This window comes from Dermacentor albipictus, chromosome 2, assembly GCF_038994185.2.
Source record: "Dermacentor albipictus isolate Rhodes 1998 colony chromosome 2, USDA_Dalb.pri_finalv2, whole genome shotgun sequence".
Classification (NCBI taxonomy): Eukaryota; Metazoa; Arthropoda; class Arachnida; order Ixodida; family Ixodidae; genus Dermacentor; species Dermacentor albipictus.
Genome location: NC_091822.1, coordinates 106,586,005 through 106,601,737, shown reverse-complemented (window position 1 = coordinate 106,601,737; position 15,733 = coordinate 106,586,005). Strand labels below are relative to the sequence as shown.

Genomic DNA, 15,733 nt, shown 5'->3' with positions numbered 1-15,733 from the left:
TCCAAAAGACTAAGCGCTGGTTTACCTCCGCCAAGGTGTTTCGCGAAATTGATTGCCCCAGCGTAGTAAAGGTCCATAACAGGCACATGGGTGGTGTTGACCTGCTGCACTCACTGTTTGGACTTTACTGCATACATATCAGAGGTCGAAGAAATGGCACTTTCGAATTTTTACGCCTATGCTAGACTTATCGGTAGTAACAGCATGGGTCTTGTACAGGAGGGTGCAGGAGCAGCTTAGGAGGAGACAAGTACTACCGCTGGCTCATTTAAAAGCAGAAATTGCAGAATGCCTTACCTCGCATAACAAGTGCCTACCCAACTAGCGACCAGGAAGGACTTCTAGTCAGGACATCGAATTCCAGGTTCAAGTCAAAAAAGCACAGGGACCAGCGGCCGCAATGCCACCCAAAGACGACCGATCTGACCAAGTCGGCCAATGGCCAGAATTTGACGAGAAGAAACAAAGATGTAAGCGGCCACCTTGCACAAACAAGTCGTTGGTAAGATAGAGGAAGTGCAACATTCATCTGTGCCTGAACGCAGCAAACAACTGTTTCATTTCATTCCCCACATCGCACTAAAAATACCACCGTCCGTGAAGGTTTGTTTTCCGCCCATGGCTGCAAGAGCGCTCAGCCATCTTCATGGTGTGCCATATTTGGCACAAAGCTTTATCTTTATTATTACAGTCGTGTTTGCTCATTCAATCAATAATGAAAGCTGAAAAAATGACTTTTCATAATTCATGCAATAGAGCGTCAAAAGGAATCTCACATATTTTTAATTTGTGATCTCGCCTTTGAGAAACATGTGGGCGGCTGAAAATACAATTACCTGGCTATCCCCGCATTAGAGTGGTATATGTTATGAAGAAATTTTAATCTGAGGTTTCGGCGACGGTGTTCGAGAAGATGCCAATTTAATGTCTTTTTGCTTTCTGTCATGCTAAGCATCCTGTCATAATTGCCAAGGACAAACCGAACTGCCCTGTTCTGCACTTTTTCTCGTTTATCTACAAGTTCTGTAGTATATGGATCCCAGCAAACACACGCATACTCTAGTGTACTGCGCACATGTGTGAAATACAGTTGCTCCCTAAGTTTCTGTGGCAAGCTACTAAAGATACGTTTCAAGAAACCTAATGCTCCGACAGCCTTGTTCCTAACATGAGTAACGTGTCTGTTCCACCTTAGATCAGCAGAAAAAAATACACCTAAGTATTTATATTCTGACACCTGTTCAAGAGTAGCATTATTTATAGTGTTACGATTGCTGTCATATGAGCGCTTCCCGGTAAAGGTGACGGGGACACTCCTTTGCTCATTCAGTGACATTTTCCATTTTTCACACCATGTGGCAATCAAATCCAAATCATATTGTAGTGCTTGTTGGTCAGATTCGCTGTTGATGACCTTATATACAGTCATCTGCAAACATTCTAAATATTGATTTATTTATTTACGTGTACCTTACAGGCCTTCGAGAAGGCATAGTGTAAGGGGGAAATACGCTAACATATTAGTATTGAATCGGGAAAGAAATAAACATCAGCATAATGAAAGGAGTGCACACAGAACATGGAAAATTAATACATTAGCAAATACAATATGTAGAGCAATAACAATAAATGGTAAACAACAACATAATAGCATAATAACATTGTAAACGTTTTTACATGTTATACAGTAGTAAGTATTGTAAAAAAATTGGGAGCGCTGAAATTCTTTAACTTGTAGAAAAAAATGCAAGTAAATTACAAAAGACATGACGTGTTTAGACGATTGAAACGGCATATTGATTGCTTAGCAGATTGCGAAATGCAGTGTGTTTAGATTGGCATGCAATGGTATCTGGTAGTGCGTTCCATAAACGGACCGCACGGGGCAAAGTTGAAAAATTAAAAGCGTTGTGTGTTGCCATAAATTCGGGTGTAGCTGAACTGATTGTTCAGTCGTTGTGACGTCGAGGATGCTTCTTTCAGGTTTGATAAGGTTAGGCCAACTGTGTGAACAAATCTGTGAAATAATAATCGTACAGAAGATGATATATTGTTCGGCAAGTCGTTAATGTAAATTAAAAAGAGAAGAGGCCCAAGTAAACTGCCTTGAGGTACACCAGAGGTGACGTCAAAGAGGCCAGAGGAAAAGTTAGCAACAACAGTGAACTGTTCGCGATTAGTAAGAAAATTGCGAATCCATGATAGGGTTAGTGAGTTGAGTTTAATTGCTGAGAGCTTTGATATCGGGTGACTATGGGCTACACGATCGAATGCTTTCGAGAAATCCAAAAAGATGCAGTCAATTTGTTTATTACTGTTCATATGAAAGCGTAAGTCTGACGTGAATTCTAGTAGTTAGGTTTCGCAAGAAAATCCTTTTTGGAAACCATGCTGTAAATGATGATGTAATGCCTGAAGTGGTGCCATGAATGTGACTTCTGGGGAACCCCAGAAGTCACATGTACGTATTCAGAGGAACATCCGTTGAGAGCCACACACATCTGTCTTGAGCGAAGATACTCGGCAATACATGCGATAACCTTCTCAACCAATTTGTAAAGTCAAAGTTTAGCGATCAGTAGACTATGCGTAACGACGTCAAAAGCTTTTTTGAAATACAGAAATATACAATCAACAATTTGTTTCTTGTCGACTGCTGAGACTAGCTCATGAGTGAATGCAACCAATTGTGTCGTACACGAAAAACCCTGCCGAAACCCATGCTGACTAGGATGAAGAAGGTTATTGTTATCAAGATGAGACATGATGCAGGTATACACATGTGCCATAACCTTACATACATAAAATGCTAGTTAAGGATACTGGTCCGTAATTCTCAACTCTGTTCCTCTGTCCACTCTTATGAATTGGCACCACTCGCGCTAGTTTCCAATCACCAGGAACAACGCTGTTATTTAAGAAATTTTGAAATAAGCGACAGAAGTACAAAGATGCCCGAGCAATTTATAAGGAATGATGTAGGGATATCATCCGGACCACACACTTTTGTTCGTTTCAAACTCTGTAATAATCACTCGATGCTCGTCACACTAAATACAACCTCAGACATTTCGCCGGCTCCGACCGGAAAATCAACTCTATTAACCCCCCTAATGTTTGAATGAGTAGACTGAAATACTGATGAAAGGTATTAAACAAAAATGTCGACCTTACTTGACGCAAGCGATAGTAAATAGCTTGACGATTTCCGCTCAAGCTCGGGCCATCTTCTGAGCGGCAACACTAGCGCGCGACCACACATCAGCCATAACGGCGGTGACTGAGCGAATCGCGACAGCACGTCGACTTGGCGTTGACCTATTGAAACCCATGCGCCTGATGTTCACCTCTTCGTCGGGCTCAATGAACGGCGGGCAGACTCCGATGGCGCTCGCCCAACCTCGCGGTCCGGGCAGGCTGCCTCCTCCGGTTCCTCTGTGATTAACACGTTTGTTAGAATATGGTGCGCAAAAGCTCCGTCAACGAGTGTGCTTACCTGGCTGCATCACGGCGGACGTTATATACGTCTTTCTTCCACACGCCGCGCCATTGGGCTGCAGTTTTCACTGCCGGGCAGCAAGGCAATCACTTGCTGCGAGAGCTCCTCCTTGCGCGCCGCCGTCAGCTGTTGACCCAGCACACACGATGCCTTCGCAAGGTAGGGGTGCTCTTCAACAAATGACACGAGTATATCGCGTTGCCTCGCTGAAACATGAGGACCCAGCAGCCTAACCTTCTGCGAGGACATCGTTTTGGATCCGCGGCGCGCAAACTGGCAAGTCCAAAACGTAAACAAAGCGAGGCAACTTGTTTGCATAGCGTATGGCACACCACCTAGCGACTAAATAAGAAAACAACAGAAATAAACTTACAACTCCCAGTAGCGGTCTGCGCCGCAAGCTCACATTTATTACTGAAAATATATTTGCAAGTGTTCTGTAGAAACCAATGTTTTTTTATCAAACCAGCAACATCCCTTAATTGCTATACAGTCCCCCAAGTACAAACAAAAATGATGACGTGATCTTCCAGCAGACCGCCGCTCGTTGATTGGTTCCCCTCACGCCGCCCCGTTCCACTCTTTCTCCGAGTTACGTAATCCAGACGTAACAGCCAAAAGGAACCGGTTCCCAAAGGAACCGTTACAGAATACGGCCCCAGCTGTCATCTTCCTTTGTTATCTGGGTACAATACTAAAGCAACAACCAAATACATACTGCTGGTACACTGTAAACGGAAATAACTCCGAGGTGGGAGTATACTGCTTGTCCTCTAGCGACCCCCCAAGTTCGGAGTTTTTTTTGCTCCGTATGATCGGAGTAGAATTTTTACTCCGTACGAGCGGAATTTTTGCGTGGAATTATGGGAGTTTTTTCTGTCTTTTCTTTATTTTTTGCTTTGCTATTGACGGAGTTTTTTCGAGGTGCAACGGGAGTATAAAAAGAGGCATCGCGTGAGTTTGCGCGAACATGTTTACATGCAGAGGCTGCTGGTCAAATTTCGAAATATGCACACGAGACCGCGTCGAATTCGACGGAACAAGTCAATGAAAGCACATATATCATGACATGCATAAACATTTCAGAAACGCCCAATGCAGAAAATTGAAAGACATCACACGTACACGCGATACTCAAGAAGCAACGGTGCCAGTATATATAGCCACGACATTGTGTGCCTCGAAACCGCCTAGGGAGCAGCTGTGCTGTTTTCAGAATTACGACTCACATGCTCGTTAATACGAGATCTGCCTCTCTGAAATTAACAGAATACCTTAATCAACACAAAACTGTTAATTCAAAATAGTGAGAGAAAAAAAGTTAACGGCGTAATTTTTCAAAATTATCATGCCATTCTGTGAGTGCTGAAGCGACTTCGCACACTGCCGGCGTTCGCGGCCAAAAAGTAGTGCGTTAGTTACAGTAAGCAAGAAAAATGTAAGTGCATGTGTTGCATAGCAAAATTAAATTTTTGCGATATAGTGGTAGCGTAGCAAGAAATTATTACGTGTGAGCATGACCCGCAGCAGCCGACATAACACCGAGAAATGCGCAGTCATACATTTTATACACCGCACTACTTGCTCTGCGTCCGAGCAATCTGTCTCTGTTGCGAAAAGGAGCTACATCGCTGATCTGTCGAGTGAATCCCTAAACTCGGAGCGTCTAAATCAATGTCTCGGATAGAGCGTAATGTTAATGCAATATCGGAAGCAACGACGTGACCAAAACATGTATGCGCGATAACAATTCGATTCACATCGCTCAATAAGAAGCTTTATTTTCAGTACGCATACTTATGTCCTACCGTTTTTCTTCGGGCGAGGATATCCGTTCACAGATACATAAAAACAGTTGCTTGCACTCCGGTCTTTCTCACTGGCAACACAGCACCGCAATGAACTTGGGTTACGCCATTCATGCGCGACTAGCACGGATGTCGTCGCTCGAACAGTGGCTACTGTTGCCATTGCTACGCGGTCCATTCAAACACTACACTGGACGTTGTCAGCATGTACTCAAAAGGACATAGAAGTCGCATTTCACGTACTGAAGAACACAAGACAGGGTGACGCAGCACGAAAACACAGCCAGAACGTGAGCCGACATCTCGAGCCAGTGAGGAGCTTCGAGGTATACCTAAGCCTTTTTCCGCACTTGAAAACGTGGTTCTTGCAATCATCGTTGTCAGCAAAGCGATCACAGCTAATGTACTTGATGCTGAGATACAGTGAGCTTCAGGCATGCCTATAACACTTTCTGGAAGGAAATACGGGAAACAAATTGACGAAACGCTGTCACGGAACGACACTTCACAGACGTAAACAAACCGTCAGCCATGAGCACTGCCCGCTCCGCCGAACGCGCCCGGTCGCTGGCGAGGCGCGCAGCCTCATGGGAAGCGCCACGTGACATACCTGTATCGGCGGAAGGGAGGTTTTTAAAACTCCCTGTCGGAGTTTCACGGGAGAACAAGATTTTTAAGCGGAGTAAAATCGCGTCATGTCGCCTTAATACTCCCGCAGCTAGCCAGCGGAGTGAAACGAGGGAATGGCCCTGTTTTGCTCCCATACATCGGAGTAAATATTTGAGGAGGGGAGGTTTTAGGGCACATCACCTCTTAAAAACTCCAAGGTGGGTTTATTTTCGTTTACAGTGTATATTCCCTCTATTATTCCTCACTGACATGATACGCAGACAAACGTGAGACGGTTCGGCATAGGATTTAAGCCATGTGAGCGTAATTCTAATGTTCTAATCACGCCTACGTTACCCAAAATTTACTCAAAAGCTTTAGCGGCAATTTTGGCCACTTTGAGCCAGTGTTACTGGGAATTTGGAAACTGTTTTGTTCAACTTTAGCTGCACGCCTAAAGAGAATTAGGGCAATTCTGTCGGCCCTCCATCTACCGCTTGTCTGCCTTTTTGAGGCTTGTCAGTCCTCCTCTGACGATATGAAAGTGGCTTTTTAATTACAGCGGTTGGGTATTTGACTAACACAGATGAAACAAACATCTTCATCTCTGGTTCCTTTAAACTCCCCACCTTTCCCTTATCGCTGCTCTCCTTCTCGACTCACCACCGCCGCTTAATGCCTGCGGTGTTCGGCGGCTCTTGAACACGAGGTCGCGCGTTCGATACCCGCTTGCAAACAAGTTTGTGTACTTAAATGTATAGGAACATTAGAGAATTCCGGGTGTTCAGGATTAGTCCGAACCCTTCCACTGTAGACGACGTCTCCCAGTCTCCCACAGCCCCAAAGTGGCTTTGAGCCCTTAGGCCCTATGAACCAATCATATATATATATATATATATATATATATATATATATATATATATATATATATATATATATATATATATATATATATATATATATATATACATGATATATATATCTATATATACTTATATATTGTCTGTTTCTTGCGTAGCACGTACCTGCGGCGCTTCAGCGATTTTCGGTCATCGAGCACTGAGCCGGCTGCTGCCGAATCGAGCGCCGCATTGCGCTGCTGTTCACCGGCTGTGGCCCCCTCCTCTCGATGAAGGGGGCCGGGTGGCTCCACCTGTTCTTGCTGCAGGGAGCTGCGCGCATCAGCGGTTCCCCGGATGCTGCTGCCGCTCCGCACGTCAGTGCTGCTGTAGTACCTCGAGCTGCCGCTGACGGTCGACTGCTCCGCGCTCGCGGATGAGGTGCTGCGTCTAGACATGCGTTGGCCGCAACATGTAGAAAGGGGTGGACTCCAGATAAGAAAAAAAGAAAGATTGACATTTGCGAAGTGTTCTTGGCGTACTTATATACTCGCATAAGCGAATGGCAATATGGAGTTTTCTCCGGGGGGGCACGAGACTGAGCCTTCCCTATAACATGCCCAATTAGGGCTACAAATTGAGATGGAGTCCTCATTTCAGGAAAATTTACCTTGCAGTTCAGAAAAATCGTACGCAACCGCGCAGCGGTTTCCTACAGTGATCCGACTGTCTTAAGCGAGGCGATCAATAACAAGAAAGAGGTTAGACAAATGCAACGCACACGCGTTGGATCTCTCATTGGATCTCAAAAAGGCATATGTGTGCCTTTTTGTACGTGTCTAGATCGCGATTTTTTTAACGTTCCTATGGATTGCCAAGGCGCCCCAGCTGCCACTCCGGGGAAGTTTCATAAGCGCCCAACGTCCTCTGAGTCGAGCAATCTGCAACTGCATCAAGCTTAGAGACAATTCGCGATTTTAGTTTTCTTTCTGCTTCGGTTTTCGTATCATAAACGCACTTTTTTTAGCTTTCATTGGCGCGCCCACTCGGAATGTTACAAGATTGGACAAATGGACAAAACTGGACAAACTGTTCCTTGCATTTGCTCTAGTAAAACACGCTTTGATTTATTTACGCAGTGCACTTTCGCTGTAATTATATATATATTTTTAATTATGAACAAGGACTATGTGACCGCATGACTTGCAGCAAGGAATGCAAAGGTTGGGAGGCAAAGCGCACACAACAGACAGCACTCCTGAAAAGAATTCCAAAGCTAAATTCACGTCAGTGGAAGCTGGGGATCAGGAAAAGTAAACATCCGAACTAATAAAGCGCTTATATGAAATACGCACAAGATACACACCCAGCGCTAAATTTGGCTTACTTCGATTATCATCCGTGTTTTGACAAATGCGATCCTATTCCACGTGGGAAGCTTCGCTGGTTAAGGGTGTACTTGAATGTGTTATCAAACTCATCTGGGTCATCTTCGAATTCCCCCTTTTTTGTCGACTTGTGCAATGGCGGTGTCTTGAGCCAAACCGAGAGGCCGTATCAGCCCTGTGCACCAATCTGAGCTCACAAGATGGACGATTCGACAATAGGGCGCAATTTGTCAACGTCCAGCATGAGCACAGCGAAATAAGCAAATGTGCAGATGCTCCATCTCTGTTGCTTTCGCTTCGTTGCCATAGGAAGTTGTCCTCCATGTATACCCAGAACAGTCCCACCGCAAAACCGTTGAGCGAACGTTGCCTAAGTAAATGCGCGGCTCAACTTCTCACCGGGCAGGCCCCAAAGTTTGAAGGGCGAATATGCGCGCAGCGTCCTCGTGGCCGATGCGCATCACGGTGTCGACGAGGCTTGCGAACAGCACGGCTGCGGCACCCTCGGAGAGCACCAGGCCGGCCAGGAAGGCGAGCAGCGAGACGCTGAAGAAGAGCCACCGCACGTGCAGGCCGAACGAGAGGCCCACGCTGAGCGACAGCCGCGTCAGCAGCACGCTGAGCAGGGACTTGGCGTGGAGCGCGAGCGAGAAGAGAGCCGCCGCCGTGAGCACATCGCCCTGCGAGGGCGCGAACGCGCGCTGTCTCGTCATATGGCGCTTCGGCATGGGCCTTTGTCATTGTAAATCGCCATAATTGGTTTAATTAGGCACGAAGTGCGTTTAGCTCCCGTTGTCGGCGTCCTTCTAATGACCTTTAGCCAAAAGTGACAGCCGTTATCTGGGCACTCAAACGAGAACATCCGGACAAGTTGACAAGAAAATTTATTGACCTGTAGGCCCGCTTACGACTGTGATATGAACGTAAAATACAATATAAGCTACAGCACATGTAATACATCATACTTTATGAAAACAAAACAGATTAGCAAATGAAATAATAAATGATGTCTGCTTGACACTGGCTTTGCCACGCAACAACAACAACAACAACAACAAAAGATCATTACAGCGTCCACGCAAAAGTGTTATTGGCAGGCTTGAATTTATGAAAGACACCCGGGGCACATACAAATACAATGTCTCAACTCAGGCAAACACAATTGAGCATTAGTCTGGCTGTAGAAAGTCTTTGCCTCGGGAGAATGTTAGGTACCACGTAGACCAGCGGCGAACAAACTCGGCTTCATCGAGTTTGAACAACTGTTCTTCAAGATGACCCCATACTATCACCCGTAGTTTTCGCATTGTGGGGTACATTGCTCTATTCTTTCTTTCTTTTTTGCGAGACCGATAGGAGAACAACGGTTCAACCTGTCAAAACGTGAGAAAGTGCGGTCTCTGGCCTCTAACCCCTTTGTACAGGACCGCGTTACATGCGCTGATTACGAAAAATATTGCTTCCCACTCCTTCCTAGTATTTGTTTACAATATCATTAAAGCTGTAACTTCTAGTACGCTGAAGTTTTATTTGTTATGACCAGTAATTCTAATAGAGACGTTCAGAAAGGAGATACATGGCACCAGACCCTTGATGGTCATCTTTTGGCGCTGAGACAGGGTTGCCTGTTCAGCGCCAGCGGTCTGTGGGGTACGCGGCTCTAGAGATGGCACTACGCTGCGTGACCAAACCGGCAGCATCCGGCGTGGCGCGGATGGCTGCTTGGCCGAGACGACACTTGCAATGAGGTTCAGTTCAAAACAAATTCGTGTGGCGTGGTGTGGTGTAATCTGACGGGGCGTGGCGTTATGAATATGAACTATACCCATTTTAAGATTGTGGCTAGTATCATCTCCAAGCAATCATCTTTGCCTGTTGCCATTTCATGCTTACCGGCTTCGATTAAAGGATTACTACCCTCGATTACGGGAGAGCCATGATTTTGGAAGCGTTAGTTTTATTGACCCATTCCAGCCACTAGGAGTGGTTGGTGTTCCTCGTTCCATAGAAAGAGAGGATAACGGGATGCATGAAGAAGCCCAAGAGGAGGCTTGAGGATGGGGAAGCGCTGGTGCTTAGGCGCAGACAGCGGGGCCTGCGACTGGAGAGCCAACACATCCGCTGCTGTGTACTATGTGCACTGAACTTTCTTTATTTTTTTTTTCTGATTTGTGTGATTTCGTTAGCACAGAACGTTGCCGCTTCTGTAATTTCTTTTTAAATAATGTTGATTGGTAGTCTCCAAATGTTTCTTTGAGCCAGTCGAATGTTTTAGAAGTCGAGGGTTAGACGGAAGCCCGTCTGGTCGGGATGAAGCATGAAGCAACAAAACGACGCACACCGACCAAAAGAAGCACTAAAAAGGAATAAATCTATAAGCTGTTTCGGCTTCCCTGCGGAAGCCTTGTTCACAATGGGATGAAGGAAAGTTCACGGAAGCTTATGTATACTTCCGAACGCGACGTAAGCAGCGCGTGTATGACGAGGGGATGACTCCCTCATTTCGATTGAGCGTGTGACATGTTTTTTGTGTCTCCAGTGATCCCAGTCTTTTACCTTCAACCACGGATACTATTTCTTTCTTTGACACCATTTCGCGGACATAAGCAGTTGTCACAAATTGTAGTATAAAGGTCTTTAAATATATGTAATACATTGGTAACAACATTTTAAAAAAATGTATTTTGCTTCGAATATTTCTTACTAATATTCTTGTATGTTCTCTGCAAACAGTCAATTGATAGAAATTACGCACTGAACGCCGCTAATCACTGCCGTTAAAGGATTCATATGAAACACTGGCGGACCTCGTAAACTGAACATCAATCGTGCCTAGCCTCGCCATTGGCGAATATTACGATGCACACCGATACGCGTATATAAATTTTTCTCACGCAAAAGTAGCGCGCGGCGAATTGGTCGACCGCTTCCAGTTGGAACAGCGGCAGTAGCACCACAGGCAGGAACCCGACAAGAGGCCTGGGTAGTGTGCCGAGCGCCCACCAGCCTAAGGGGAGAAGCACCGTGAACAGGTAGTAACCCTGCGAGCACATCACGACGAACGAATAAAATTCGATTAGGTACAGCGTCCTGAAGCTAGACTGTCCTCCCGATTGACACTAGAGCGAGGACGCTCCAATACAACTTTGACCGCATGGCATTGTTAAAAATCGCCACAGGAGCAAGGAGTGCACAGCAGGAGGATCTGTCTTCAATGAAGCAGCATCATCTCTTAGTTGGATTCTCGTGATAGTTTAGCAATCAGAAGAAGCTCCAGGCGGAAAGACTCATTCGCGTTTTACAGTCCTCAAAGGGACACACGCAGTGTTCCGACCGAGAGCAAGGATGAAACCAGTTTTAGTAGAAATAACAGTGATTATTGCAATCGTGACTTCCTTGAAACATTGCGAAAAACCAAGAGCGGGATAAAAATATTGACGCAGAGGCAGATGACATATTCGGGCGGTCGTTTCAGAGTGCTTGAGCAGTGAAGCAAATTTCATTTAAAACAGCAACTAAGCATTAATACCATAACATAAATGGGCTCCAATGATGCTAGGTAAGCAGGACCATCACTTACATATTTGAATGTTCTCATATCACACCTTTAAAGCTGTTTTTCATCACCGTCAGAGCACGGCCTCAGCACTCCCAAACAACCACTCGAATATGCCAAGAGATGTACACCGCAGCGCTTTACACCCAACAAATTTACTTGAAAAAAATAGAATGCGCTACACATAGTGTATGCGTTTTTTTTACTATAGAGAGTTGTTAAAAATTTCCTTGGCAAATAGCACAATTCCGATTCATGAACTGTAATACTCGAAAAGGTGGGCATCACTAACACTAAAAATGCAAATGCGTAATCGGCTAATTAACAATGCTACGAGTCACGGCTGTTCATATAATTAAAAAGAAATGTTGATATCCTTCGTTCGCGTCATTTTTCTTTAGGAACGAACTTGACCCAGATCCTTTCTACAGAGAGCTGTTTAAACACGACAATGTATTCCGTATTGGTTCTCGCGACTGATGCAGCGTCGTAGGAAGATGAATAAAAAATTTAAACCGAATAATTCACCTTTCCGCCATAGTAGAGGAACGGAGAGAGGTACACCGGCAGCAAGTAGCCAAGGTGTTTCCACGGACTTTTACCTGCGCCAGGTGAACAGAATGTCATTTTCCGGTGCAGGGGAACACAGTCAGGTTTTCTCTACAAAGCACTAGCGTTAGTATGCAACATGAAAATCACGCATTCACTGGCACGACGTTGACAGGTTGTGTAATGTTCAGACTTCTGTGACACTTCCGTTATATATCTCAAGTAAATCTTGATACATATATATTGCGCGTTTCTTGAGGAAGGTGCACGCGGGCGTGCGGACGAATAAGACGTACGCTCTCTGGCTCTCGAGCCGTCGGCTGAACAAACTGGCTAGCGCTGCATTATCTTTTGTAAATACCCTTTATAAATAGTGTCCATACTTGACATAAAAATTGTAACAGCGCAAACACATGCAACCACAAAGTACGGAGGACGAGACACAAGCGCTTGTATCTCGTCCTTCGTACTTTGTGGTTGCATGTGTTTGCGCTGTTACAACTTTTAGGTCAAGTATGCACCAACTCGCCCAGAAAGAAATTTTAATGAAAAAAATAGTGTCCAGTTCTTATTCCTTTCTTCGCGTAACATTTTGGTGGCGGGTGCGGTTCCCCTTCCTCGCCTCGAAGCTACGCAACGGCCGCACCGTCCTGCTTTCCGCAATAGCTCCGGGTGACGACACTTCGTCTGCTTCTGCTCCTGCGACCCCACCAACCACGTACGTTAGTTACGGTTACCAACCCCCGTGATCCTGGCATATTTTCTGGCCAAGATAATGTCGATGTTGAGGACTGGCTCACCCTCTAAGAGTGTGTTAGCCAAAACAACCGCAGGGACCCTACCATTATGCTAGCGAATGTCCTATTCGACTTGCACGGGACTTCTCGTGTTTGGTTCCGGACACACGAGGACGAGATCTGTAGCTGGGATGCTTTCAAGTAGAAGCTCACCCACCTCTATGGAAATCCTACTAATAGGCAGTTGGCTGCTAGAAATGAGCTTGCTACCCTAGTTCAGTATTCTACTGAATCGTATGTCTCGTAGATACAGACGTGCTCGCTTTTTGCCGGAAAGTGGACGACAATATGGCCGAGGTTGACAAAGTCGGCCAGGTACTTAAGGGGATCACCGACGACGCGTTCGACTTCTTGGTCTTCAACAATGTGTCCACCATCGACGTCACTGCCACAAAATGCCGCCGCTTTGAGCTCGCCAAAAGCGACCGCGTCATTCCACAGTTCTCCAAGCTTCCTAACACGGCCGCGATCGACGTCGTTTTGCACCGATCTTACCGCTTCACTACCCTTAAGTGAGCGCGTCACCAGTATTGTTCGCAGCGAGGTCAAGGCTACAAGTCCTGCGCCGTTTCATCCACACCCACTTGACCCCATCATTGACCAGTCAGCCCCATCGATCTCTCTCATCCAGGCAGTTGTGCGGCCAGAATTTGCCAACCTTAGTTTTCCTGCTGCCTGCTCCGTTTCCCGACCTAACGCCCGACCGGTGCCGACACCTACGCCTCACAGCGATCGGTATTTCCCTCCCAGATACCGCAACCCTACCGAGTGGAGAACTCCGGACGACCAGCTCATTCGCTTCCGTTGCCTCCGCATTGGCCACGTCGCTCGCCACTGCCGCACTTCTCAGACGTCGCTGTATTCGAGCTTATTTTCCCCGTCTCCTCGCCATATGCCGACCCGTGCCGTTACTCATCTCGCCCTATGCCTCCTACCTCAGTTGTATCCATCGATTACAGTCGTCTTGCTCGCTCGCCGTCACCTCAGCGCCGTCGGTCCCCGTCGCCCTTGCCCCACCGCTAATCGTCGCCGACCATTTATGGACCTTCCCGGACGGAAAACTAGACCATGCAGCTCCTGGGGGTAGTGCTGCATTATCTTTGTCGTGTAGAAATCCTCCATTGAGGCTCCCAACGAACCAGAACCTACTTGATGTTCACATCGACGGTGTCCCTTTGACGGCGTTAATAGATACTAGATTCCAGGTATTCATAATGAGTTGTAATCTCTGTTGTCGACTGAGGCAGGTTCTCACGCCCCCTACTACTAGAGCTGTAAACGTGGCCGATGTTGACGTCACTGGAATGTGTACTCCCCGTATAAGTATCGCCGACCGCCACGTTCCTGTTCTTTTTACAGTGCTGACCAATTGTCCCAATGACCTAATCCTCGGACTCGATTTTCTTACGGCGCATTCAGCTTTTATCGACTGTTCGGCCGGTACCCTTTGCCTTGCACTTCCTCTACTCGCGCATGCTCGTGCTGAACTGCCGAACAACTTTAGTACGACCGCCTTCGTCGGCCTGCCGCTTAAAGCCTCGACTTTCGTCGATTTGCTATCTTTTCCTATGCCCGATGTTGATTGCATCACCACACCTGTTCCTGATCTCCTTTTATTGCGCAATATCACTGTGCCCCACTGCGTCGTCACCGTCGCCGGTAACCAGACATGCTTCCCAGTCGTGAATTTTTGCCTGACAAAGGAAGTTCTACCCCAAGGCATATCGGTTGCAATGCTGCATGCTATAGGAGATGACCACGTCATGACGTTTTCAGTTGATGTCTGCTCAGGTTCTTCACCATGTCCACAGGATATTAACCCTGACGCAAAATTCCATCCCATGATTGCTACGGACCTATTGCCTGGACAGGCAGCAGCTCTGTGCCGATTTCTAGGTGCCTACCACACCTTCAACCTCAACAATCGCCAATTGGACCAGACTTCAATTGTTAAGCATCACATAAATACTGGTAATGCCAGTCCTATTCGTCGCTGGACATATCGAGTTTCTGCTTCAGAGAGTCAGGTCATTCAATATGAATTGAACAATAAGCTTGCCAAAGACGATGGACCTTTGTCGAGCCCTTGGGCATCGCTCGTGGTACTTGTTCAAAAGAAAGATGGCACATGGCGTATCTGCGTAGGGTATCGTTATCTAAACCACATTTAAAACCTGGAGTTTCACAAGATAATTATCTTTTCCAAAGCCATGGTGGCTGCATCGTTCGGTCCGAACAACCACCGACAGTACTTTAAAATGACACTAAAATGAAATAGTGAGCCGACTTAGATGGATAGATCATTCGTCTAGAAGTTTATAACTGTTTCTTTGTGTGCTAATGTATGAGTTTCTTCCATAGAATATTGGCACAGAAGGTCCCGCGTGCTGCTTAATTTGAATCGCCCCCGCCAAAATGGACGAGTGGACGTGAATCCCTACGTGAACTGTTTCCTCAGTCGTTCTCTATTAATCAACCAGGGCTGACGTCACATGAGCGATATCATAGTCACAGAAAATGGTTGTGATTAATAAAATTAAAAAAAAATCTGATAGCCATTTTTGTGATTTTGTCGCTTGCAAAGATTTCGTACTCGCTACGAATGATGGTTTCGTTGTTACAGAAGCCTAGTCTTTCAATCTAGCTCGACTTAATGTCTTCCTTCTAATGTCAGCGGATGGATTGCGG

The 15,733-nt window shown here is 46.1% G+C and overlaps 1 protein-coding gene across 3 annotated transcripts in view; it reads right to left on the bottom strand.

Moving 5' to 3' along the window:
• Positions 1-15,733, bottom strand: part of LOC135914918 (uncharacterized) — a 76,937-nt gene that overhangs the window by 60,616 nt on the left and 588 nt on the right. For all 3 annotated transcript variants that reach the window (XM_070533011.1, XM_070533013.1, XM_070533012.1), the window contains exons 2-5: positions 12,228-12,301; positions 11,038-11,184; positions 8,543-8,823; positions 6,942-7,205 (exon numbers count right to left, since the gene is read on the bottom strand). In XM_070533011.1, coding sequence (XP_070389112.1) covers positions 6,942-7,205; positions 8,543-8,823; positions 11,038-11,184; positions 12,228-12,301 — 766 coding nt within the window. The remainder of the gene's footprint in view (positions 1-6,941; positions 7,206-8,542; positions 8,824-11,037; positions 11,185-12,227; positions 12,302-15,733) is intronic.